This window comes from Leuresthes tenuis, unplaced genomic scaffold, assembly GCF_036924035.1.
Source record: "Leuresthes tenuis unplaced genomic scaffold, fLeuTen1.0.hap1 SCAF_11, whole genome shotgun sequence".
Taxonomy (NCBI): Eukaryota; Metazoa; Chordata; class Actinopteri; order Atheriniformes; family Atherinopsidae; genus Leuresthes; species Leuresthes tenuis.
The window spans coordinates 17,691,802-17,716,427 of record NW_027325365.1 but is presented as its reverse complement, the minus strand read 5'-3'; the positions used below and the strand labels follow the sequence as shown (position 1 = coordinate 17,716,427).

At 41.2% G+C, this 24,626-nt stretch overlaps 1 protein-coding gene across 1 annotated transcript in view; it reads right to left on the bottom strand.

Moving 5' to 3' along the window:
• Positions 1 to 24,626, bottom strand: part of col23a1b (collagen type XXIII alpha 1 chain b) — a 119,643-nt gene that overhangs the window by 33,622 nt on the left and 61,395 nt on the right. Inside the window, exon 3 of the mRNA XM_072395856.1 lies at positions 1,847 to 1,891. Within this exon, the coding sequence (XP_072251957.1) occupies positions 1,847 to 1,891 (45 nt within the window). The remainder of the gene's footprint in view (positions 1 to 1,846; positions 1,892 to 24,626) is intronic.

The following is a 24,626-nucleotide window of genomic DNA, read 5'->3' as shown; positions in this document are numbered from 1 at the left end:
AACAGAAAAAGAAAAACATGACTGCATCTATGGCAGCTGGGATAGTTGGCAAAGTTTTTTTCTATTGAAGGGCAACTTTGAGACAAAAAGTAGAGACACTAGGACGAAATGGATTTGAGAGGGTTAATATAAGAAGAGGACCGGAGTGTTGGGGTTTATGAGCCATGAAGACCACGCCAATCAAGTCTAGCTGTGTCTAGACACTTTGACAAGGACCTCCTGTGCCAGACAGTTAGGTAAACAAACACATTCTGACCAGATAGCCACACAGTGAGACCAGCTTTAGCCCCTGAACTTGAGACAGGTGTGTGTGTATGTTTAGGCTAATGAGAGAGGAAGAGAGCAAGAGAAAAAGAGGGAAGCAAACAAAGGATAAAAGGAAAACAAATGAAAAAAAAAAGTTGAAAAGAGAAAAGAAAGAGGGAGAGTTGGAGGAGGAGACAAGACAACAATGACAGCTGATTTAAGATGCTTAACTAATCTGTCTGGCCTCTTTCCTGTTATTCACGTTTGAGTTTCTGTTTCTCTTCTCTTCACCTCAGCAGTGAGCCTCTCCTTAATGATAATCCCCCTGAAAACACCAAGCAGCTGGAAAGAACCACCCCCCCCACACACACACCCGCCGAAAAACGGCCATTTAGTTGGCCTGGGAAATTGCTGATGGATTCATGGATCTCAGTGGGATTTCCTCTATCTATGCTGATTAAGAGATATCTGCACAAAAGACAGTAAATCAGTGAGATTGTATAGTTTCATGTCAACAGAATCCGATATCACAATGAATCACAGTGCTGCTGCTATCAGTCCCACATACACTCTAATACTGCTATAAATACTCACTGGGGCTGTAAATCTGCAACTGAAAACAGATACATTTTAACTCTTGTTTGAGTTGTGATTTCTAAAAAAAAAAAACTGTGCTCTGATGTTTTGGAAAACCAAAGAGCTTTTGCAAACTGTATGTAAAGATTTCCATTTCTTCAGGAAACAACACATTTTTATGCCACTTGTTGATGATAAGAACAAGTTACAGTATTTCCAAATGCAACAGTTTGGCCTAACAGCCTATAGAATTTTTGTTGTATTTCAAATACAATCGGTGTACAAGCAGAAAAAAAAAATCACTTTGCAGATATGGTTTTTAACACACACCGTTTTAAGGTGGGATGGCTTTGGAAACAACCAGGGTTTCTTCAATAGAGCAACAAAATTCTCTGATGATCTTTCACTTAGTCAACAGGTCAACAGAGCAGATCCCATCAATTAAACCTCCACAGAGATGACTCACAACTCGACTTGAAATGTTCCCATCTGGCAAATTATCGACAACAACTGCACGCCTGCTGGTTTTCATACAATCATCCAATATCATTGGAGTCATTGCTTGATAAAAAACATTTAAACGATGACTCAAGCTTGTTGAACATCCGCTCTCTCTATCACGATGACCGATGAGTGTTTAGTGGTTTGCAAAGAAGCGACACCATGAGGGTGAGTAGTGATGCTGGCAAGGGAGACTCTCATTAGGCCTGTACTGCTGCAGCTGTTATTGCTCAGCAAGAGCGAATGACATCTGGGTAAAGTTAGTGCAACCACATGGTCAGAGTTAGCACTACGCTGGTGCATGATAGGTAGCAACGGGGGAGAAGGGCCAACTGCAGCCCATCATCCAGCAACCTGACTCATGGGTCACTGCCTTTACCAGCCCTCGACTCTGGCTCCTCAACTCATCCGGAAAAAAGAGGGGCAGTGTAAAAGTGAGAGATGAGGTGAAGGAGTGTCCTCTCAGAAAGCAGGAGAGAGAAGGAGAAATAAACAATTAAAACAGGTGATGGGTTTTACTTACCAGGTTCCCCTCTTCTCCCCATCCGTCCGCGTTTTCCTGGAGGCCCTGTGGAAACACACAGACGCAGCAATAAATCTCCAAAATCAGATCTTCACGGAGGAATAGAAAACAACTGAGCATCACTTGTGGTTCAGTGATGGTGGTCATGTATTGCTTGGCATCAAGCATGAGTGTTCTGGCAGAGTGTTTGAGAGTTTTAAGCAGAGATTAAGATGCTAAAAAATAAAATTTTGGGAATTTCACACATGGGCAGCACAGATTCTCCCTTTCTGTGGCAGGATGTATATGGAGCTCACTACTGTTTGGGCTTCATTAACCCAATTTCCTCTGACCCAGACATGATGCAGTTGGTTTTTCACCACCCTTTATTCTGGTGTTGATGGAGAGGTAGAGCTGTGAAAAATGGCAGGAGCACTGCAGAGAGACCAGGAAATGATGGAACCAGTGAGCCAACGTTCATCTTAGACCTCATGCGGCTACAAGACCATGAATCATTTCTACATCGTCACTGATTTGCGTCAGTGTCTGCCTGGTGTTTTTTGAGTTCTTGTTTTACAAGAAACTGCAGAAAGCTTTGAGTTTTGCTTAGCAACTCAAAGCAGTCACAGCAGATTTAGGATACGTCCACATGAGAGCTGGACCTAAAAGCTAAGTTACGGTAAAAACGTACAACCTTCGAAATGAAACTAAACATTAACGCAGTGTTACTGCAAAAACTGTCCTTTCTTTAAACTAGACTGTATGAATATAAATGTACATAAATGTATCTTCTGCAAAGGACAAAATTATTTTAGACACTGTAAAATTACGTGAGACTCATGATTCTAACTCAAATTACTGTGACAAGTGGTAGCACATATTATATGTAATAAAGTACATGTAACGTTTCATAGTGCATTGCATGCACGGTGAAATGTCAAACACACGATTTAAATGATAGTTTTAAAGTCTCCAAAAAATCTTTCATCCATAAGGTTTGTGTTATCTCTGAATACATTTTTTCACATTGTGTTCAGTGAAAAATTAGCTGTACCCTGACGTGAATAAACAATTCTCATACCTATTTTATTTCAATGTTGGCATGACACAGTTCTTGAAGAATCATTCCCGTGGGTATTCACCAGCTTCTCATCAGCTGAGTCGTTCCAGCAACAAGTAAAATCGAAAAACTATCGTCTTAAAAATGAGCTGCAAATCTGCTAATGTTTTCCATTATAAACCTGATCTCTCAGAGATACATCAAAGGACCACAAACTCAGCATCATATCATGTCAGGATGCCGCAAAATGTGTTCAAATTACATGTCTGTGTGACAAAGGCAACAAGCTTAATTGTGCAAAAGCTGAATGTTATTGCTCTGGTTAGATTTTCTCTCAAAACTAATCAGACTTTCTGCCTAAACTGATCAAACAGAATGAAAGTACAAAAGAACAAAAATCCAAAAAGAACAGAAATCAAGAGGCAAACTCCAGCTATCTTGAGTGAAAATGTGAAAAGTGCCAAAAAGTTGATGCGGGCTCCAAAAGTGAGCCAATCCCCACAGGCTTTACTACAGAAATAAAAAGGTTTTACAACGTGGTAGAAACAAAGTATTGTTCTCTGTGGATCGTTCCCCCTTAGCTTTAGAGCGAGGTCTTATATAACACGTTGAGACTGTGTTGAGGCGTAACATTATGAAGAATTAAAAGCACGTCTGTTTTGACTTACAGGTGAGCACCATGACTGCTGCCCTATTCATGCTTCCAGTCTTCCAGTTATTTCCGACAATGGACAGACGACAAACTCGATGCTTTCAAAGGCTAATCCATGAATCGAGGGGGTGACCTCATAGTGCTAAAGTAGATTTTTGCAATCAATTAGAGAAAAAACACTGAACAATAAGACAACCATATATAATGGAAGCGCACTTGGTGTGAGCACCACTGTCTCCTTCAATTTATGGATTTACCCGTTTATTCCACCTTGCTGTTTACACATCCATTGTATGGTAAGAAATCAGCAGCAACTAAACCTTCAGCTTGCTTCTCAATGGCCTGAAACCTCTCTTTAGGTAACACTTCCTGTCTTTCTACATGCCCATCCTCCCCCCGCTCATATAATGAAATACGAACCATACTAAGTTGCCGATGCTAAGTGCTTGTGGCTGCAGACATGTTTTCTCTATTGTCATTACTGGCGTTATTGGACCGGTCTAATCATTTCCTGACGCTGACAGCTATTTCAAAGAGAGCTCGCTGTTGCACCTTGCCCACTTTAATCCTTCTTTACTTTATGCCACAGCGATAAACTATAAAACAGCTTTGGAGCTGAAGAATTTAAGAAGTGGCAGAAGAAGAGTTGACGTCAAGTCAAGTTGAAGATTTTGCCCAGACTGAAGCATTCCACTGAGTCCTGGTTTTATCCACTCCTGCCTTTCATGTTCTTTGCCTGACTCGATACGTCTGTTTTAGCTTCTAAAAACGTTGTTGGCAGAGAAATTAACTCTTTAAAAGGTAAAAAGGAATGACTGCAGCTGGGTATCTGCTCTGTGACCCTTATTCATTGAAAATTTATGTTGAAATGGTGTTACTCATTTCACACATTTACACTGTCAAACATCAGGCACGGATACCAGCTAAGGCACGGTCTGCCAACCGTTATGCTTATATTAATGGTCTCCATAATTCAAAGTGGGCCCTGCTTCCAATCTTTCAATCTCCACAGCCATTAGAGATGTTCTACTGAATGTTCCTCTGCAGAGGGGCTCTGCAGATGATGACTGAATCCAGAAGGTAACGATGGCAGTGACACAAGAATAATTGTGCATCAGAAATTAAGGAATTAGAGGGAATAGATGGATAAATGTCTTTATAATCCTTGTAAATGCTTGTTCTCTGGGCATTTAAAGTGCTTCCTCAAACAGGTATATGTATTATAAGACCTGGGTCACCATGGTTCATGTCTGTTCTACATTTATTAGAGACTTTAAAAGCAGCCGTCTGCACGTTGACAAATTTGTCGCCAACTGCTGGAGGAGCAGGCGTCAGGGTGACTGAAATGTGGGAGTGTGATTGGTCCTGTGTGGGAAAGTTGAGGCAGAATACAGGTGGGTGATGAAAAGCTGATGTAGGACTGTTCGACTGCAGGGACTAATGGGAAAAACAGCAGCGAGGAAAGCGGTATGTGTGGAAGTAGATCAGATTCCAGTTCCAGAGGAGAGCTGTGATCACTGATACACAGACAGACAACCATGATGTGGGTTGATTGCTTTCACTTTGTGTGCCATAGTGGCACAGAGGGGTCAGAAGATGTGGGGCTTCAGAGTGAACAAGGGTTTGTCCCTCACTCACCTTTTACTTTAGAGGTCCAATGTTCTCATCATCAAGATCAGATTTTACAACACAAAGGGAAAATTTTCCAAAGTTGTGAAACAGATGGATGGATGCTGAATAAGCATGAATGGCAAAAGGTGAGGCCACAAGGGAATGAAAAGAAAAAGCAAATAAGACTGTTTGTGCTGATGTGCTGTCTTTCTGACATACAGTTATCGCGAATGGGGAACGGGGCTGTAAACCATTTAGTGTTGGCTTCACCTGTAGTGTCTGGAAGTTACTGCTTGGATGAGAGGACAAGTGCTCCATCAGCATTAAATGAGTTAAAAAAAAAACTCCTGAAGAAAGAATGATAGCCCTGTACAAATCAGACAGTCCGGATAAAAACAACATCTGGTACGCACAACAGAACGAGCTAAGAGGCACACAAACGATGCCGGACACAAGCTCGATCAGTTGAGCACATGTGAAGTGTTCCTGGGGTGAATGGCAGAATGGCAGTACAGAATACAAAATGAACTTCATTTGAACTGTACTAGAGACGTTTTTTTTATATGTTTGCCTGAAGCACTGCATCTCGAGCTTAAACATTTTGTCCCTACATTCGGAACAAAAAAAAAAACTAACAATAAACAAAATTCAGTGAGTCCGAAGTTTGACAGAGAGGCCGCAAGAAGGTCAATTCACCCTCTTGGAATTTTATGAGTTTGTGAGGATGTTGAAAACCAGAGAGAAACAAATGTTTTGGAGGAAAGATGTAAACTGAACCGTACTGACCGCCATAGACCTTTATATACTCTAAACTCTCACACACAAAGAGACAAACAGAGTGGAACCATATTTTCAGTCAATATTTTGCTTGTTCTGTGTGGAGAATCCTCCATATGTGCTCTATGTTTTTCATAGCTATGACTCAGCTTGATTTAGCTACTGTGACATTTTTTACAAACAACGAGCTTCCAGGGAACAAAGCGCAGGACTGGTGGAGAGACACCAGTATCTTTTTCTTCTTTTTCGGCCCCTTCTTGTTTAAACCAACAACTGGGAGCAATAAAGAGCCAGCTGAAAATAGGAGAACGTGATACTTTGAATGCACAACCGCAGGACTTACATCCATCTGTCTATCAATCCGCTCTCCAAAACACTCACACACACACATACCTCTCCCACTCTCCCACTTCTGCACGTTTCAAAATACTCCTCCTGAAACAGAGGAAAATCTAATTTGGAAGAGAGGAAGAGAACAGTGGTTGGCAGTGTGGAGAGCAAGGGTGGAGGTAGCGAAGGTCAGCATCCATGTTAGCTGGAGGCTACAACACCTTCGCTTCTGCAACTTAAGAGCTGTATTTTCATTTGAAATCCCAGAAGCAGACTTCTGCTAAATCTCCTGTAATTACAATCATAAAACACTTGAAAGAAATGTCTTCGTGTAGACATCCTCACATGTAGCTTATGGTCACAGTTTCCCTCTTGTTGAGGATGATGTAAAATCGTATCAAGCCTGGTTTTCACCAGAAGCTGGACGGTATTTCATGACTGCAGATACACTGACAGAATCCTGCATTTGATATGAGATTATTGATAACAAACGCATCCTTTGTTTAAAACAGCTACAAGTGTTGTTTTCCATTTTGTCATTTATTTGGTGATAATGGGAAGACAAACTCGATTGTTTGCACTGAAGCTGTTTACTGATGTAAGATATAGGATGTTGAGGATTCTCCTCTGAGTGCTTGTCTTGTCTTGTCACCCCCTGCTAAACGGCTTCCTCCTCGCTGTTCCCTGATCTGTCGTCGTTTGCCTCTCCAACTTTTCTTCCAGTACGATGTGGAAGTAAACAGCGACAGAAAGGAAAAGAGACAACGGATGTGATTCATATGGTGATGATTCATTCTCCAGCTGCCCTGCGTCTCTTTCTTGGGTCAGGCGGGGTTCAGTGGCTCAGACAAGGTTCAGTCTCACCGTTGGTATGATCAGATAACCGAAATTAAACAGGAAAGGGCAGCTACCATCTCTGACCTAAACTCACCAAACCCTCTTGTCTTCGATCTCATAATCAGAAGTTAGAAGTAACAAAGTATTTGTAGTTGATGTTTTGAAAATCAACATTAACACCAATCCTCTTTTTTTTAGTAAGTAATTACTTTGTACATAAGTGATAATATCTTCCTATGTAAGTTTTAAGTTTGTCATGATGGCTGTTCTCGCCTCTTTGACTGCTGAAATGTGTTCGGAGAGATGCAACACAGCAAACTTCTCTCTGCTCTTCTTGCAAAGGTCATCTTTGACTGAGAAATGAGACGCTGAGAGCACTTTCCTGTTTTACTTTCAGCAGCAAGTGTTGCGTGACAGCAGAGTGGTGCTCTCAGAGCTATGAGAGGACATGTGCGTGAAACGCTATCTGAGAGTGTGTTTGTGTGAGGGAACTCATGCCTGTTTCAGGAGTGTATAACTTTCCTTACCCGCTCGGTCAAGGCTAAGTGATACTGCTGTAAACCTGTGTTTGTGTGAGACAGAATGCATGCAGACTTTTAAGTGTTTGTTGCATTACTCATCAGATCTGCCCTTCTGGGGAAAAGAGTTAGGTCTTGGGTTTTAAATGCATGGGACTTTGAATCAGTTTATGTATTTGGGAGTGTGTACAGATTGTGGAGACACTGGCGTTCGGCAGCTAGTCTTCAGTGTGATGTCTGGAAAGTTGTTTATATTCAATTTGTGTCACAACTTAAGCTGCACGATGAGCCACCCAATGCATGACACATCTTGTCTTATAACTGATTACTTTAATAAATCTTGGTCAAGACATTAAAAGGCAAATGTATGCTGCTTTTAATGGATAATAGCCACTGTGGGAATTACATTTACTTATTAAATTACAAAATGGATGGGATTACAATCTGTTACAATTACTGAGAAATATCATGCAATCACTCACTTGATGGTAAAAAGCTTATGTAGGTGGTAAAATATGGCACACTTGTTGAACATAACATTCATCATTTTGCTTTGCTCATTTAGGCTGTGCACAGATTTCCATCCAGACAACACAGCTCAGTCGGAAACCAGTTTGAGCGCTTGAGGTTTCACTCATTTTGCAGTATGCTCTCAAACTATGAGTGTCCTTTCGATTGGTTCTCATGTTTGAATTTTCACCGCGTCAAATCAATGCACATTGCTCACTCTATGAATGAAACCTGAGTCTGCTGTTCCAGTGACCAGCCAACCACAGCAAGATGGGTGGCCGTACTGCTGGACAAGAAGGCTTTTCAGTGCTGAAAAGTCAACCATATGCTCCTCCTGCAATCAGAGAAGGGCTCCAGTAGGAGTTTGCAGTTGAAAGCTTGTTTACCAGCAGTAAAAAAAAAAGGTAAAAACCGGAGGAAACATCAACAGATTAATTACTGTAACCACACTTAGTCCGGGAAATGAATAACGCTCCACTTCACAATGTTATTTATGTCTTCAAGATACAATTTAGCTCTAAACTTTGCATTGGATCATTTCTTGCTCCGTATTTAATCTCCATTCATGAAAAGTTATTTGATAGCTAGCTAACAGGTTTTATAGTACTCAGTGTTGAGCATTGCTGTGTGGTTTACACTCTTCCATCAAATTTTCTTTGACTCTCCAGCTTTACAGTCCAGTTCAAAACATTTTATGGAAAATAAATCTAAATAAATTACTGTTTTCTACTTTTTACATCACTCTTTACAGTTTTGAAATGTATTGTCATACTTTGTTTGTTTTTCTAGGTTTCCTGTGACTTTGGTGCAGCTTAACGTCACTTTAGAGTGTTTAGTAATGAACCAATAAGAAGGTGTGGCAGAGGTGGAAGATAATCACAGGAAACGGAATAACTTGAAACCAGTTTGTGATTATTTCTTGACCGTCTTTATTTCCACATTCCTTTAATTTGCTTTAATTTACTTTTGATGCTACTGTTTTGGGTTTTTTTGCGCGACAACTGCTTGGTTAGGTTTTGGAAAAGACTGTTTGGTTGAGAATACATTATTTCATAATGCCAGTCTTGTACACCGGATAAAGACAAGGACATTCAAAGCTTCACTACATTCACCTATCCTGCTGAAAACTGATGGTTTCCTACTGCGTTGCTTTGTGACAGCGCAGTATCAAGTATTCTGAGCGTATGCGATTGGGACTGTTGTCTGTTTGGTAGTGACCAGAATCTCCCGCTTTCATCACCACCTCAGCCACACTGACTTTGACTCTATATGAATATATCAAACATTTAGTACAGCCACAGAAGTTGTTGTTGTCATTCATAAAACTGTAAAGTAATAAAGGTTTTTGAACATTGCTGGGACAGTAATTGTTTCAGGAAACACTTCAACAAGAGTTATACATGATAAATGTATTTATGAGTCATTGCCTTATTTAGAAAAAAATAAAGACAAAGAAAGAGAAGAGAAGGTGTTTTTATCAATCATCTTATCATCAAGACATCTTCACATATGACATCTTTACACCAATCAGGCTCAGAAACACAAAGATGTGGGATTTAAGTAACTCTGGTCTTTGACAAACCTACTGTGAATGATCGCCACCTTCAGCTGGGGGAACCAGTGAGTCCCATATTGAATGGGCGCTCAGGCTGAGGGCAGGAGACAGCAGCCCCTGATGCCATGTTGAGGTGAGAATGAGGGTCATGTTTGTAGATCAGATCAGACTGGGACCAATGGTAGAACCTCTAAGAGGACAAATGGGGAGTAATCCAGTTCTCAGGGTGATTAAACAAGGGAGCTGCCCCCCATACTTGTACACATATAAAGATAGGGTTAAAAAAGGAGACGAGTGAGATTGTACATTCAGCTCCAGTCCTCCTCTCAATGCGAGTGGATAAAGTTTTTCAACCTGACACAAGATAAAAGTACCAGGCTCTTTAATGTGATAAACGTCAGCGGCATCAATGTGCAGAGTGGTAATTTGACAAGGATATTCTGAAGTGCTGGTTTTGTTCAGGGCCAGACTGCACCAAATGAATGGTGGTCTGTAACGGGACAAAAAATGCTCTTTTATCTTCGTATGTGTTATTCATTCATAAAATGTGGTTTTAGTTTGATGTTCTGGAACATGTTAGAGCAAAACCAGAGAGCGGGGTTGGGCCTTCAACTGTAAAAGGCAAAACGAGAAAAGTGCAATAATCCCCATGACTTTAAACTGCAGCATTTGTGTGTGTGTGTGGTTGTAAAATAAGACATGTCGGCCATGTTTGAGGAAATGCGGTGTGAATGTTCAAAAGGAAGCTTTACTCCTGCTTTAACCCTGATATCTTATCTGGAAAGAGTCCCACCTTCCTCCTTGCCCTCAGGTTTCGTCAAACCAAATTCCAGCCTAGCCTCTTTGTGCAATTTTCTACCAAGTGAAATCCAATTCAAATTTTCACCATTACCTCAAGTGTCCCTCCTCTTAACAGGTCCTCATGGTCATAGCCCTTATCTTAAGCTACTCTCTTGTTCTCGTTTGTTTCTCCAACTTTCTGTCACCTGAAACAGACTGGCCAATTACAGCCTCTTCGGAAACCAAGGTGAGAGCATGAAATCTCAGAGCTGCCAGCCATGCACTGAGCAGTTCATGTCCAGCATTCTGTAATTTCAGGCAGTCCAGAGGTTGACTGCACACTCGTGACTTGGCATAGAATGATGCAGGTAAGTGGAAATTAATAAAAGACGCACCAGATAGCTACACAAGAGATTGAGAAAGAGCTTGCAAAGAACAGTGACAGTAGAGACAAAGAGATCCATAAAGGAGCTTGGAGGGTTTGTGTACTTTCTAAAATGGCACATAACATTATACTCTAAAAATCAATAGATTACGTAATCGATATGCGAGGTCAAATGTGTCCGTCTGGCATGCCCCACCCTTAAAAACAATTCATCGCCTTCTTGTTTAACTCACGATAATTCCAACAAACTAAAAGCTAAACTTTCCTTTTGGTCTTCATTATCTTATGATTCTGTCTCTGCAAAAAAAACTAATTAAAATACTTTAGTTACAGAGATGTTATTTGAGAGACATAATAAATGTCAACATAAGGGCGTTAAATGAAAGCCCCTAGCCAACACAGCTTGAGGATCCATGTGAGCGAGGATTGAATCCAGTTTTGTCTTTCATAATCAAACATGCAATTCACTACACTATACCCTGATGCTGCTCCGACATAAATCACCCATAACTCAGTAATCACCAGAAAAAGATTACTAAATTTTGTTATGAAAGTATCGTAAATACAAGCTAAACTTTTCTGTTACTCTTTTTAGTGTATTAGTTTGGTCATTATGGAAATATAACCAGCGTTGAGTGAGCCATTTTCCTTTACGTAACCATAAAGTACCCATTCAATTTGAGTAATTACTCATGTGTTTTTAATCATAAAACATCTTTCGACATATTTTCAGTTGCAGCTTCAGTACTGAGCCCCGAAAAGGGGAAATCCATTGCAAAATCTATTTAATAAAAAATCTGAAATTCTTTTTGAATCTCTTTCCGGTGTTCATTTATCTGAGCGACTGCTGCAGCCTGTTAGTACGGGATTTCAGCCTCTCATTTACAACAGTAACTGCCCTCGGTGATCACTGATAACTCGTAAATTTCAAAACAAGGTTAACAAGCTGCTTCTTTTGAAGATCAGCTGTTTATGTCTACACATACAGGTGTGTTTAAAGAGGCTATCACTTCACAGTTCTTCAAGCAATGACGCTATCACTGCAGAGTTTCTGAATGCCGTGATGTTAATGATGTAAAATAAACCACTAGGACAGCGCGGGGTGTTTACTATGCTTGTGTGTTGTGTAGCATGGTGTGTTGCGAAGCTGCCCCTGTGGCAGGTGGAGACTTGCCCCAATGTGAACTCTTTGGGGGGTGTCATGCGTCACTTAATCCGATTGGTGGCCTCCACCTTTGCTCCAATCAGCTGCTCAGATTCATGTGGTGAGAGCATAGCTGGGATTGCGGACGAGCCTTCGTCACAGTCAGTGATAGACTGGGATCAGTCTGATGTTTCAGTCTGTTGTGAGTTTTCATGCAAGTACCACGATGTAGAATGTCATCTTCAATAAATTATCTGTCAAGGTATTTGCATTTCTCTTAGCAGATGTGTGGGATGGAAACACTCTTCTGATCTTTACAGTTTTGTGAATGCGTGTGTTTTTGTTGAGGGTCTGCATGTCACACTGCGTTGATTCATGTGTGCCCAACAGCTGCGACCACGTTAGATAGCTGACACAGCTGATACGTCTAATAGTCTTCAAGTGCAGTAATGAAAGTTAAACACAGCTGAGAGTGCATGATGACTGAGGCATGTGCCATTGATTGCTGTTGACCAATCATGTCCCTGCATGAGTGGTCATAACAAAGTGACCTTGCATTGGGGTTGAGAGGAAGCACGTATGCAGAAGATAGGAGGCCACAGCTGCAGAGAATGAGAGACAGAGCAATGCATGAGCCATCATTTAGCTCTTTTCACTCAGCGCGTGCTCATCAAATGCTTCATCCAACTCAGTCATGTCAGCGTCATTCCCTCCATACACATGTTTACAATTTGATGTAATGGGACTTATTCATTACGCCCAATATTAAACTAAGCTTTGCTCTCCTGCTGAACCGAGTTCCTGCCAAGCCACCTCAGCTGCCGCTGGTCAGACATCCAAACTCCATCACCAACATGTCAGCCTGCCAACATGTGAACAAGAGTGGAAAAATAGGAGAAAGCAGTGTCTGTATATCTGAATGTGCCTGTTTAATGATAAAATGTATCATCTGGAAATCAGAAAGAACCAAAAAATAGCATCCAGCTTCACCCCAAACCTAACACTAATGAAGGTTTGGAGCCAATCCGTTGTGCTTTTCAAAAAAACCCTCAAGACGTGCTTCAGATTTCAGCACTTTCCTGCCAGGTCAAGTGGAAGAAACCGCTTGTGGTCGTCACGGCCCTCTGACCAACAGACAGGTTCTTGGATTGAGACAGAGTCCCAGATCAACGGGTGTTGTGGGTAAAGTGATACATTGGTACAAGAAATAAATTTTGTGGTTATTTTGAAAGTGATTTAGGGCCCTTGTCGTCTGCTCCAAGTGGTAGCAATTTTAAAATGTTTCATATTTTTATTCACGGAATGGTGCCTGCCTCATAAATTGGACACAGGAGGTTTAAAGTAAAAACCAACTATCTGGGTTTTTCCTCAATGGAGGCTTTGTGTGCATACACCTGTTTGTAGCTAAGTCAATATGGCCTTAAACAGTAAAACAGGGCTTGCAGCACATTTCTTTCATCCAAATCAACCGTATGCTGTGGTCATTTTTCAACACGTACATTGTTGTAGAAAATCAAGACGCAACAAGATACCAAATGTTTAAAATATACTCTGCTTGTTTTAATAAATACTAGAACAAGACAGAGATATTGACAGGACGAGGAAATAGGGCATTATCACAGTGGCATGCAAAGGTTTAATCAAGATTTCCGTCAGTCTTCATGTTTAAGTGTGTAGAAAAAAAGGATGAAACATAGTGCTCTACTTTTTAAGCAGGATTGGTGTAAAAATGTTGGGCATTTGAAGAGGAACCTTAGCCTTTGATTGTCAGAGCTGTGGCTGATCATTGTTTGTAAAGGGTCAGAACAGGTTTAAAAGTCAAATTTTGCCCAAATGATCAGAAGTGGTGAACTCCTCTAATCGTCTGCCTGGCATTCTAAAAGCTAGAAAAAAAGTGAAAAGAAAGCAAAGTGCTATCAGATAACTTTGTGATATAACTGTCAAATGACTTTACAGGACCAATCAAGTTGAGATCTTGAAAATCAAGAAACATCGTGGAACGCTGGTTAAATTGGCAGAAAATAAGTCAAAATCCCTGTTTGACTGTAAAAGATTGTCGGGAGTCTGCAGTCAAACTGACCTTTTGGTGATTGTGTAATAGCTGCAGTGGCCCAAAGCGCAAATTGTTGCCGTTTCACAGCTGAAGCTCCAAAATTGTACCATGACTCATTTTCCTTCGTCTCTATGGAGACACAGCAAGATAAAGTATCTATTCAACGCCTTTCCAAATTCCTGATGTAATGAGGTTTCATCACATGATGATGTTTCTTACCTGTGTCATCTTGCTAACTGACAGCGTACACACCTCACACACTGTCACATAAAGGCAGGATGGCTGGTGTCCTAAAAAAACTTTTGTGTCCCAAACATAAAATTCAGCTTTAGAGGTTTGGAAGCAAACAATTAGCTAGGCTAGCTCTTTTACTTGCTCATAAAGATCCTTAAACAATCTGTTTAGTAATTAATCCCAAGCAGAAATATTTTTTAAAAATTTGTCTGCAATAAACAAACTTAAAAAAAAACAAATAGCATAGATTAAATTTGCTGGAACATGCACCACAGACTTGCATAAGAACAAATAGTTAAACGCTGAATTGAGGACTGAACAACTGATGGGGGATTAGGCGCTTTTTAAGTCATGACAGCAGAAGTGAGCCATATAATGAATGAATTTAAAGAAAAAAGGCAACACTGTGACCCTGACAAAACTTTCCCCTCTTTATTTTCCTCGGTTCTTATCCTCTCATTCATCCACGTCTGGCTGTTTAAATTTTGTATGGCTCCTGATAGATATTAATGATACAGAGAAACATGATCCTGCTGGGATTTTTTTTTTTTGTCTCTCCCTTGATCACTGTCTTCAATCTTAATCAGACTTTATATGGATAACCCCAAAGCCTAATGAGAAGCATACAAACCTAAATAATCCCACACACATTCACACGTGTCGGGCAAGCCTCATTCCCAGCTTTATCTATTGCTTGGACCTTAACACGCATGACTGGCCATTGGCGGTTTGATATGGTGCGTGTCCCACTATTTTTTTTGTGTGTGATGGTTAAGGCGTGTAATAAATTCAGCATGTGACCTCAAGCCTTCAAGGTTGGTGAAGCCCATAAATCTGCCGCAGTAGTCCAACACAGGCCACCTCTGACCCTTACAAATAACCATTCGCATTTTGGTGCATGCTTTCTACCAAGAATAGAGAGACAAAAAATAAGACTTTGCTAACTAAATTAAAATGGTTTCTATCAAGTTTCTACTAAAACCCCCGGTGGTTGTGTCTTCTGTCCACTTATTATCCCTTTAACTGCATCTCTCCACACCCATCTCTGCATGACTGGAGGTTTACGAGCTGGTGTCAGTCTGCAAGGGATCCTCATGTCAATGTCACGTCTTCACGCGCGACTCTCGACTTCCATCTTCCCCTCACTTTTCTCTCATACACATCTCAGTCTCAGGCGCCCTGCCTTTTCGTTCTCACCTTCTATCTCATATTCACGGTGGCCAACAGTTGTCCGCTGGTGCTCTCTTGCCTCGTAAACACCACTTGTCGGAGTGTCCCCTTTCACCCACCGTCACCCAACAACATATGGTAGATACCCACCTCAGATACACAGACAGACACTCCTCACTCTCGAGTACGTCTTGTCCCTCAGCTTATTAAAGAAGTATCCTAAACAGAGTCCATGTAACGTTTCAATAAAAATAGAAGAGAAACACTTGGGTTTATTAACTAAACTGGTTGCACTCAGGAGTCCCGTACCAAGATGAAATAATGCTCTTAGCTAAAGGCTAACAATTAAAGCAGGTAAACTATCAACTGACCAACATCGGTGTTTTAGTGTATCATTTGTAACGCTGAGCTGACGGGAATGTCACTGGTGACCTGACTGGTGACCTGATGACCACAAGAAAGGGAGTAAAGAAGTTATTATGATTCATCCTGAGGGAGACATCCATGACAATGCGCCCCATAGTTTTTTCTAACTTTTTTGTCAAAACTACAAATGTAAGCCTTATAAAGATCTTCAAAGTCTATCGCTTTCAGTCTCTTGGCATTACGAATATTCTACACCTAATTTCAAGACAATCCATCCAGGGGTTGTGAGGACTATCCATTTGATGCAAACCTCCAGCATGTCTGCACTGAGGAAACAAGCATATGTTAAAAAACCAAACCAAATACCAAAATGCTGTTGTGTCCAGCCCAACAAGATTAAACAAATCCACCAGGCCACTGGACCCCATGCAGACAGTGTCTGTTTTCCTTGGTGCCACAAGACATCAAAACAAAGACACTCATGGCAAACTGGAGCTTCTGTGTTATGGTGGGAATGAGTCCCACAAACAAAGACAGTTTCCTGTCCCTTTGGCTTCTTCCTAACATCAAACAGCGAGATGACAGATATCAAAATATTATGCAGGTTTTAACTGTGTTTGGACATGGGGTAGTGCATATAAAAAGGGAAACTTTTAGGGGTGGAGGGGTTCACCATACCTTAACAAGGGAGGCAGTAGGACTGTCAATAAACGCACATTTCACCCACACACGCAGCAGTTGCCTTTTAACTTTTCCACCTTCAGAGTGGTCGAACTGGCTGTTTTGCCATGCAGCCAGACATCATTGTAGAAATAAACACTGAGAACATGCTTAGAATAATTCACCAACGCATAAATATTCCGAGGAGGGGAACACAATTGCTTCCAGGTGCTGTTACGGATTCCACCACCGTTCAAGTGTGCTGCTGCTAACTATCCCCGACCTCACGTTTCGTGTAACGCTTCAATCTTTATGACAGTTTTCCATCAGTTTCTCCAGCAGGAGTTGAAAGTGACGTGCAGAGTGTGGCTTTCTTATTCAAATTGCTCTCTGGGCTCCCTTCGAACACAGCAACAGTGTATTTTCTTCACTCAGCAGCTACAGCAGGGGCCCCCTGCGCACAGAAATACAGAGCTTTTGAAGATTCAAGCAGGCATTGCCATAGGGGGAAAACAAGTTGAAGTCATAGTTTAAAATGAAAACCCGATGACAATAATGGGTTGATTGATGATGACATGGATAACGGAGGTGAATGGAAAGAAGTGATACAGTCCTGCTGTGAGCCACTGGACCCCTGAGTTGTAATTAGAGGAAATAGTATCTTCAAAAATAAAAAGCAAATAATCATATTTTTTTAAAACATCTAAATTAATTAAAGTATTATAAAGTGAACAAAATGTTTGCCATACACAATTCTAGTCAACCTTTTTAAAAAAAAAATCTATTTCTAAATTAGTTTCCTAAACAAATGTGTTGATTTATGTTTCACAATGTTGTGGACAAGAGAGCTGTCTAAGAGCATCAGAAATGTGGTTATCATAAACCAGAACAATTTTAGAGGCCACTAGGGAAAAAGCAATAATCCATAAATTCCTGTTTTAACAGTTCATAATCATATCAAGAAGTTTCACAGTCATCAAACTTGTAAACAAGCTTCCAGATGGTAGTGGTTTTTCTGTGAGAGAAGCCTGTAAAGATGGGTGCAGACTGTGGAATAAAGACATCACATAAGACACCTAGTGGGCTTTTGGGTTAACCTGACGTAATCTGGTGAAGTCGGTGCAGGTAGGACTCGGTGGAGGACATCCCAAAAGAAAAGCAACCGTCCTGGTAGCAAAAACTTTCAGTGACAGGACACAGATGCAGTAAATCTATCATGGCTTGGGGCTGCTTTGCTGCCTCTGGGGCTGAAGATGCTAAATGCAGCAATGTAATGATGAAACCAGAAGATTATCATAGCATTTTCGCGTTCTACCCAGTAGGTTCACGGTCAAGGTCCTGGAACTTTTTAAACAGAACCATGACATAAAGCACACGTCCAACAACTGGCATGTTTTATCTTTTCAGGAAGGCTGACATAAATCCCATGAAAACCTTCGGAGAGAGCTGTAACTGGTCAATGCCAAAGAGACTGTTGCAGACTCAAAAGCTTGACTAATTAAAAAGCACAGACAGCAATGGAAGAAGTGGCCGACACCAGCAAACAGGCCAAAGAAGATTGTCCACAGGAACATTTTAGAAGCTGCCATTGTTCAAGGGTGCCAAAAAAATATGTTTTTTAGAAATATGATAAAGATGTTTAATATTTGTTCATTTACATGCATTTCTAAAGATACTGTGCTTACAATTGGAACAACTGCAGAAGGCAGACAGGGCAAATAAGTGACCAGACACAATTCAATGCCTTCCTGTCACCAAGCCAATCTTATAATTTGCCACGCGACACTGACAGACATACTAATGCATTATGTTTGAATTCAGCCCTGATGAGTGAATTTTTTTCCTCTCTTCTCCTAATTTTGAGTCATTTTTCTTGTTCCCTGTGGCCGGAAATGTCTTGTTTCCTTAATGGCTTCCAGTAAAGTTGCCAGAGTCCCTAGTGTATATCTTACCATCCTCCAAGGGAGCTCCTCCATTGCGTCCAATTAGGCTGCACATTCAGAGCAATGTAATCAAGACATAAACTGCTAAACCTCATGCTGTCTTGTAACTAAGACTCGATCTGAAATGAAATGTTTGTGGACTGACAATTAAAGGAGGCTAGAAATCACTGAATGCATTACTGCATTATATTAATCAGCGAGTCAACATATGAAAGTTGTTAGAGTCAAATTTGTCAGATTCAGGAGATATGATTTTAATGTAAGCCATGAAATGTAAATTTAGAATTTAGCTGCTTGTTTCGTGGGTCCTTTCAGGGGCTCTCCATGCATTCACTGTGATGTGGACATGGAGCACAGAGCAAACTACCATTGAGACTGTTTGTGTGCGTCTGCTTCCAGTACAGTATCCAGCAGCTTGTGTGTATATTTCCAATCGTTCCAGTCTGCAGCTCCAGCAGCTCGCATTTACATTCATTAACCACATGGTCTGTTGAAGGAGCTCTGTTCTGGGCTTCATCTTCACGGGGCCCAGACTAATCACCAACCATCACCACCCAAGGGTACGAGCCAGCCCATTGCACCATTGCAGACTCAATCAGCCATCATTTGGTGCTAGTTCCCACCTCTGGGACTATGGTCACAATAGCATTAACTGCAGGGATTATAATGAATGGGTATTTAATGGCACTGAAGGCCGAGAGACATTAGGTAATGTAGGGATTATTAGGGTGGGTTATTAGCAGCCATCCATAGTGCTTTGGTTCAGTGGGACCTGCCCAGCTGTTAGGAAACACACACAAAGTGTTTAGGACACATTATATAAGCCTTGAATAGGGAGGCATGGATGAGGGGAATCCATGTCAGGAAAACAGGGAGACCCCCATCATTTTCCTCATACATCTCTGTTCTTGGGACACACGAAAAAATATCTGCCCGGAAATTTGGAGTGCAAAAGTAAGGAAACAATTTAGTTTTGCCTGAGGTTTTCCTATTCATCACCCAGCCTGTTCATTTGTCGAGAAGTCATCTACTTTAAGTTGTCGAAATCATCATCAAAAACATTTGACCTGGAGAATAATTTTAAGTTGCTGTAATCGCCCCCTTTCCATTTATTCTTGCAGAAAGTTTCCAGATTCCATCTTTTCTTATGGCGAAGTATATATGGTTGCACCTGCTTCTTCTTGACCATGGACTCTTCGCCCCATGTTGATGGATTCCCTCATTACGGCTCTGCGGGCTTCATAGTCACGCAGTTGCACACATGGTGAGTGTCACGCGGTGCAGCTGCATGATCAACCAGGTGCTCGCTATAACATCCAGGATGTCTATATCTTATCCCTGATGCAACATAAACACTGCATGCTACAAACTAAAGCAAATATGTATACAATATACAACTTTATGTTCATGTATATATCATTAATAAGCCACAGAACTGTTGGTATCATTGCTGTCTTCCTGTTTCCACACCAATGAGTAGAAATTAGTATAAATACATAGGTCTGTTTTCAATCATGTTTTTTTTTTCTCAGTGTAGTTGTATGTTGAAATAATATGTCATGTTTCCTAATGTTGGAAGTAAATGAAGCATAATAAATAAATTATAAAGGCCCAACAAATCTTTAGTCTTCCTTCTTAATTTTTGAACATCAAAAGCATGCAATCTTGTGGCCCACGCCTCATGGTTTTGCTCACATTAGTATAACTGTCGTAACAATTGATTTTGAACCATTTTCTCTTACGCACACCCCCCATTCAAAAGCAGATACAGGCTATTAACGCTCCAAAACAGCCTACATGCACAATGCGTGGATGTGTGTGACTTGTTGTGTTGTAGGTCTCCTCAGAGCCATGCTATGCACCAGTCCCACTGCACTCTCAGCTTCTTTCATGTGCTTGGTCCAGATCCTCTCAGCTCATTTAACAGCAGCGGCAACAAACTCACTTTGAAGAGATTCCAGCATCTTCCCAGTCCTCACCACATGACTCACCAGAATGACACGAGTACCTGCTAGTCTGTTAGCGGCACCTCTTTTCACGCACACAAACTTTCCCATGGAGCACACTGAGAGAGATGTACTCCACATGCTCTATACTAAACAGATCAACATCACAAAAGCCAGGCACACATCACATGTGCGTATCATAACTGAGCAAGAACACCTGCAGAGTTTGGACAGACACAGATTCTCACATGTACAGTAATCCCTGTGAGGTGTGTCAGTCCTTCAATGCACTGGGTCTGTGGTAACAGGGAAGAGGAAGGTGTGCATGTCGGATTAAATAAAGGCATCTCAGAAGTAAATGGCTTAAGTTCACAGAGTCAGAGGTTTCCTCTGCAATCAAATTGTTTAAACTTTCAATTTCTTTGATGTTTGTTTGACCGAAGCTAAAGATTGAGCCACTGTGCAACAATCCCTAAAGAGAGTTCAGGAACCATGTGTGTTTTTTTATATGCTTCGGTAGTCCATCTGACATTGACTCACTGTGAGGAATGTGGAAGGCTTACTTTCCTTTATTCAGTAGTGTTTTGAAGTTACTCCTGTCATAAACACCGGCAGAACAGAGGCTGCCGCTAATTTGATAAAGAGTGAGTTTGCCTTGTGTTGACATCTGTGAGGACCTCTGATTTTCATGCTAGTGAAAACCAGCATTTATGCCACAGGAAACGTTACCTTTTTCCACTTAGACATCAAAAAACATTTGGCTGTCTTAAGGAACACAGAATGCTCACTAAACTAGTGACAAGTGCATGGAAGACTCCATGCATTCACAACAGAGTAGAAGGCACACAGACGTTAGCACGGAGGCTTTTGTGCACCCTTCGATGACAAGATTTACATCGGACAGACCTTATCAGACTCATACAAATAAAGTGTAACACACATGTCACGGTTACAAAAACCTAGACTGCATCTGAAATATGCTCACAGATGACACAGTAATCCATCAGACTCCATCTCAGTGAAACCATATACGGTAATCTATGAAATCTATTAGTGTGTGAAACCTGGTCTTGGGAAAAAGTCCGACTTTGATGGAAGAAAAGCAGGGATAGATAACAGAGATGCTAAATGGCCACTGAAGCACTTAGACACAGATAAAGTTGCTGTAGCTGCAGCATTTCCTTTCCTCCCTTAAAGTTGTCATCCTCCTCTCCCCCGGGTTGGCCGGTCGGGATGTGGAGTGTTGACAGAGGAAGATACAGCCAGTACCAAAATTCACAAACACAACTTGACTCAGAGAAAAGAGTTCAAGGGACGAGAACAAAGTTCACATAAATTACTCTCAACTCCCTTCTGTTGGCCTTCAGAGAGTCAAGGATGGCCAAGGAGGATCATGGGTAATCACGAACCTGTCTAAAAACAATTTCTTTACTACTCTCTGGGGGGTGACAAGTTGAGACGAAAGGTCATCTTGTGTTAAGGTGTTCATGCTGTTGAGCACTGACTGATGCTAATTTGAAGTCTGAGATTTATTTGTTTGCGGTCATCAAGGGGAGCAGTGGAGGAGGGAGAGTTAGTGTTTACAAAAGTCTATGGAAGAGTTTAAATCTGCACCTGAGCTTACAAACACACACACATAGGACTGTAATCCCATCTGGAAAGAAGCACTTGAACTGATGAGGAGAGATGAAAGTGTGTTTCCATGGGAGAAAACTCACTTGATTACATGACATTTCTCTGTAAAGCCGTATAGCTTCTGTATGTTTGCACTGTCAGCTGCCAACTGTACACAACAAACAGACTCTTTAAAAGATCCTGCAGTCTAACCCAAACACGGTGATGAGGTGCGGGAGTACATTATCTTATGTGTTGATTTGCAAAAGGTCACATAAAGTACACAAATGAACAGTGGAAACTTGGAGGCCATGAGACAGGTAGACAAGCATCAGGCAGGATATATTAGCATACCTGAGTAAACTGTGATGTGTGCTTAGTAATATATTCACCACTAGGCAACATGGAACTTATTGGTGTTTATCTAAAATACCAATCAATTAAGAGAATCTACTACAAAGAACGCTGAAATTAGAATTCTGACATTGAAAATCAGTGCAGAGGAGGACATGGATGTTGTGATTCGCATGTAATTCACATCTTTAAATAATTCATTTTCAAAGGTTAAATGCTTCCACTGGCTTCCATGATAGAATACAAATTGACAAGTGAGTAACATGTGAGTCAGCTGCTGCTAAAGTTAGCTCACAGAGTTTGTGGTTTAATTAATATGGAGCAGCAATAAAGCATGAAAGTCAGCATGGAATACACTCAGCCCCGTCTTCTGTGAAGGCACACGGCGTTTGGCTGCATTTTGGATTCTACAGTGTTCCAGAGAAAAGGTCAGGACATGGTCTATAAAATCATTTGCAAGGTTTACATATTGAAAGTCAACAACTTTAAGAACATCACAAACACCAAAGTTACCATGATAAGCATCAACGGTCGTTACACCTGAAATCGACTTGTAGTTGTCATATCAAACACATACTGTAGCTTGGTGCATTGAAGCACATGAAAAAGGCCTTAACCAAGTCCACCTGCTGATGTGATATGATTAAAAGCTCCACAACAGCTAATAAAAAGACCCTGAGGTGAGACTGTCAACTGCTTACACTGTTACATTCCTTAAGAAAAATCCTGCAATTTGTTGGGAGGGATAATAAGGGTTGTTAATGCAGATGTGGCAAGTGAAGCGTTAAAGTTTAGAGCAATTTTAAGAGGTTGTTGGGGGCACATCTGCATGCTCCCCTCTCCACCACCAACCACCCACATGTACACATTTTTCATTGTAACTGTAACTCCTCTGCAGCAGGACGGTCCTCTGTCTAGCTGACTGACTGGATGCTGAGGTGAAACGGGGCCAGAGTGCTGGCTCTGATTAGCTTGTTTGCTTTCTGTAAGCAGGGGAGAAGGAAGCTCTCCTGCTGCAGCTCAGTGTCAACAGTCCACCCCTCACTGCCACATGGCCACAAAGTCTGAAACAGTCAGAGAGACACGTGTATGTAAAGTAAGGACTGTGAGGCTGTGTATGAGCATGCAGGCGAGGCACAAGCGTAGGTGTAAAAAGTGGTCCTAATGAGCTCAGATGAGTGTGCAACCTACACACAGACAGTAAACAAACATGCATGTCCATGGCCGTCAGTTTCAACAAAAAGCTAATGTACAAGGAGAGGGGCCGACACCAGAAACAGGGCATAGGACAAAGCATCAGACCCTCACTCCCTTTGTGTCTTTCACCCGCCGAGGTTAAAACCCAGGCTAATGTTGTAATCTGGTCAAACACGCCACAGCACAACCACAAATAGCTCCTAATAGAGCTTCCCATTATCCACACCGCCGGAATGTGCAGCTAATGCACAGAGACCAAAGCCAGGCACAGTTAACATACCTGTGGTTACTACATGGTTAAAATCTGTGGGGTGCGTCTGTATGTATTTTCTGTTGCAATTTGCACAAAGGACGGGAATAAAGGATGGCAGGATTATATGGGAGAGAATGTGCGGATACAATAGATCAAACATAAACTGCAGCAAAACTGAATCAGCGTTTCTTTAGCTTTTCTATTCCATCATCTGCTCTCAGGTCCCAGTATTCTCATAATCCTTGCAACATTAGAGTATTACGTTTTAGACTTTCCAGAGCATGTTGGAATGCTTCAGTAAAGCCTGCATCTTTCTTAAGGACATTTAACAAATCTTATGCTGATATGGAACAATTAAATATAAATGTTTAAGTCTCCTGTGATGGACTGGCGACCTGTCCAGGGTGGAACCTTCCTCTCGTCCAAGGAAAGCTGGGATAGGCTCCAGCTCCCGCACAACCCTAAATTGGATTAAGCGGGTGTAGAAAATGGATGGATGGATGGATGTTCAAGTCTCCTGAATCCTAACGTGCTTATTGAATAAGCTAATGGGGACCCATCACGGCTCCCAGGTGAAAGAAACTCCACCTCTAGTGTATTATCTCATCTCATGTTTTTATTTATACAGAAGTGAGCTTTCATAGAGAAGCAAAACAATATAATTTAGAACTATTATTACAGTTTATGTTTATTATTATTTATTTAGTTTTTCTAGAGCTGCTTCACTGGAGCACAACTGACTAGACAAATGAACCTAATAAACCTAAGTGTGCAGCCAGCTGACCAGACAGCTGTCCTTGAGGTGCTCTTATAACCATTTCACTCTCAGTCCATTCCAAGTATTTCTCACTG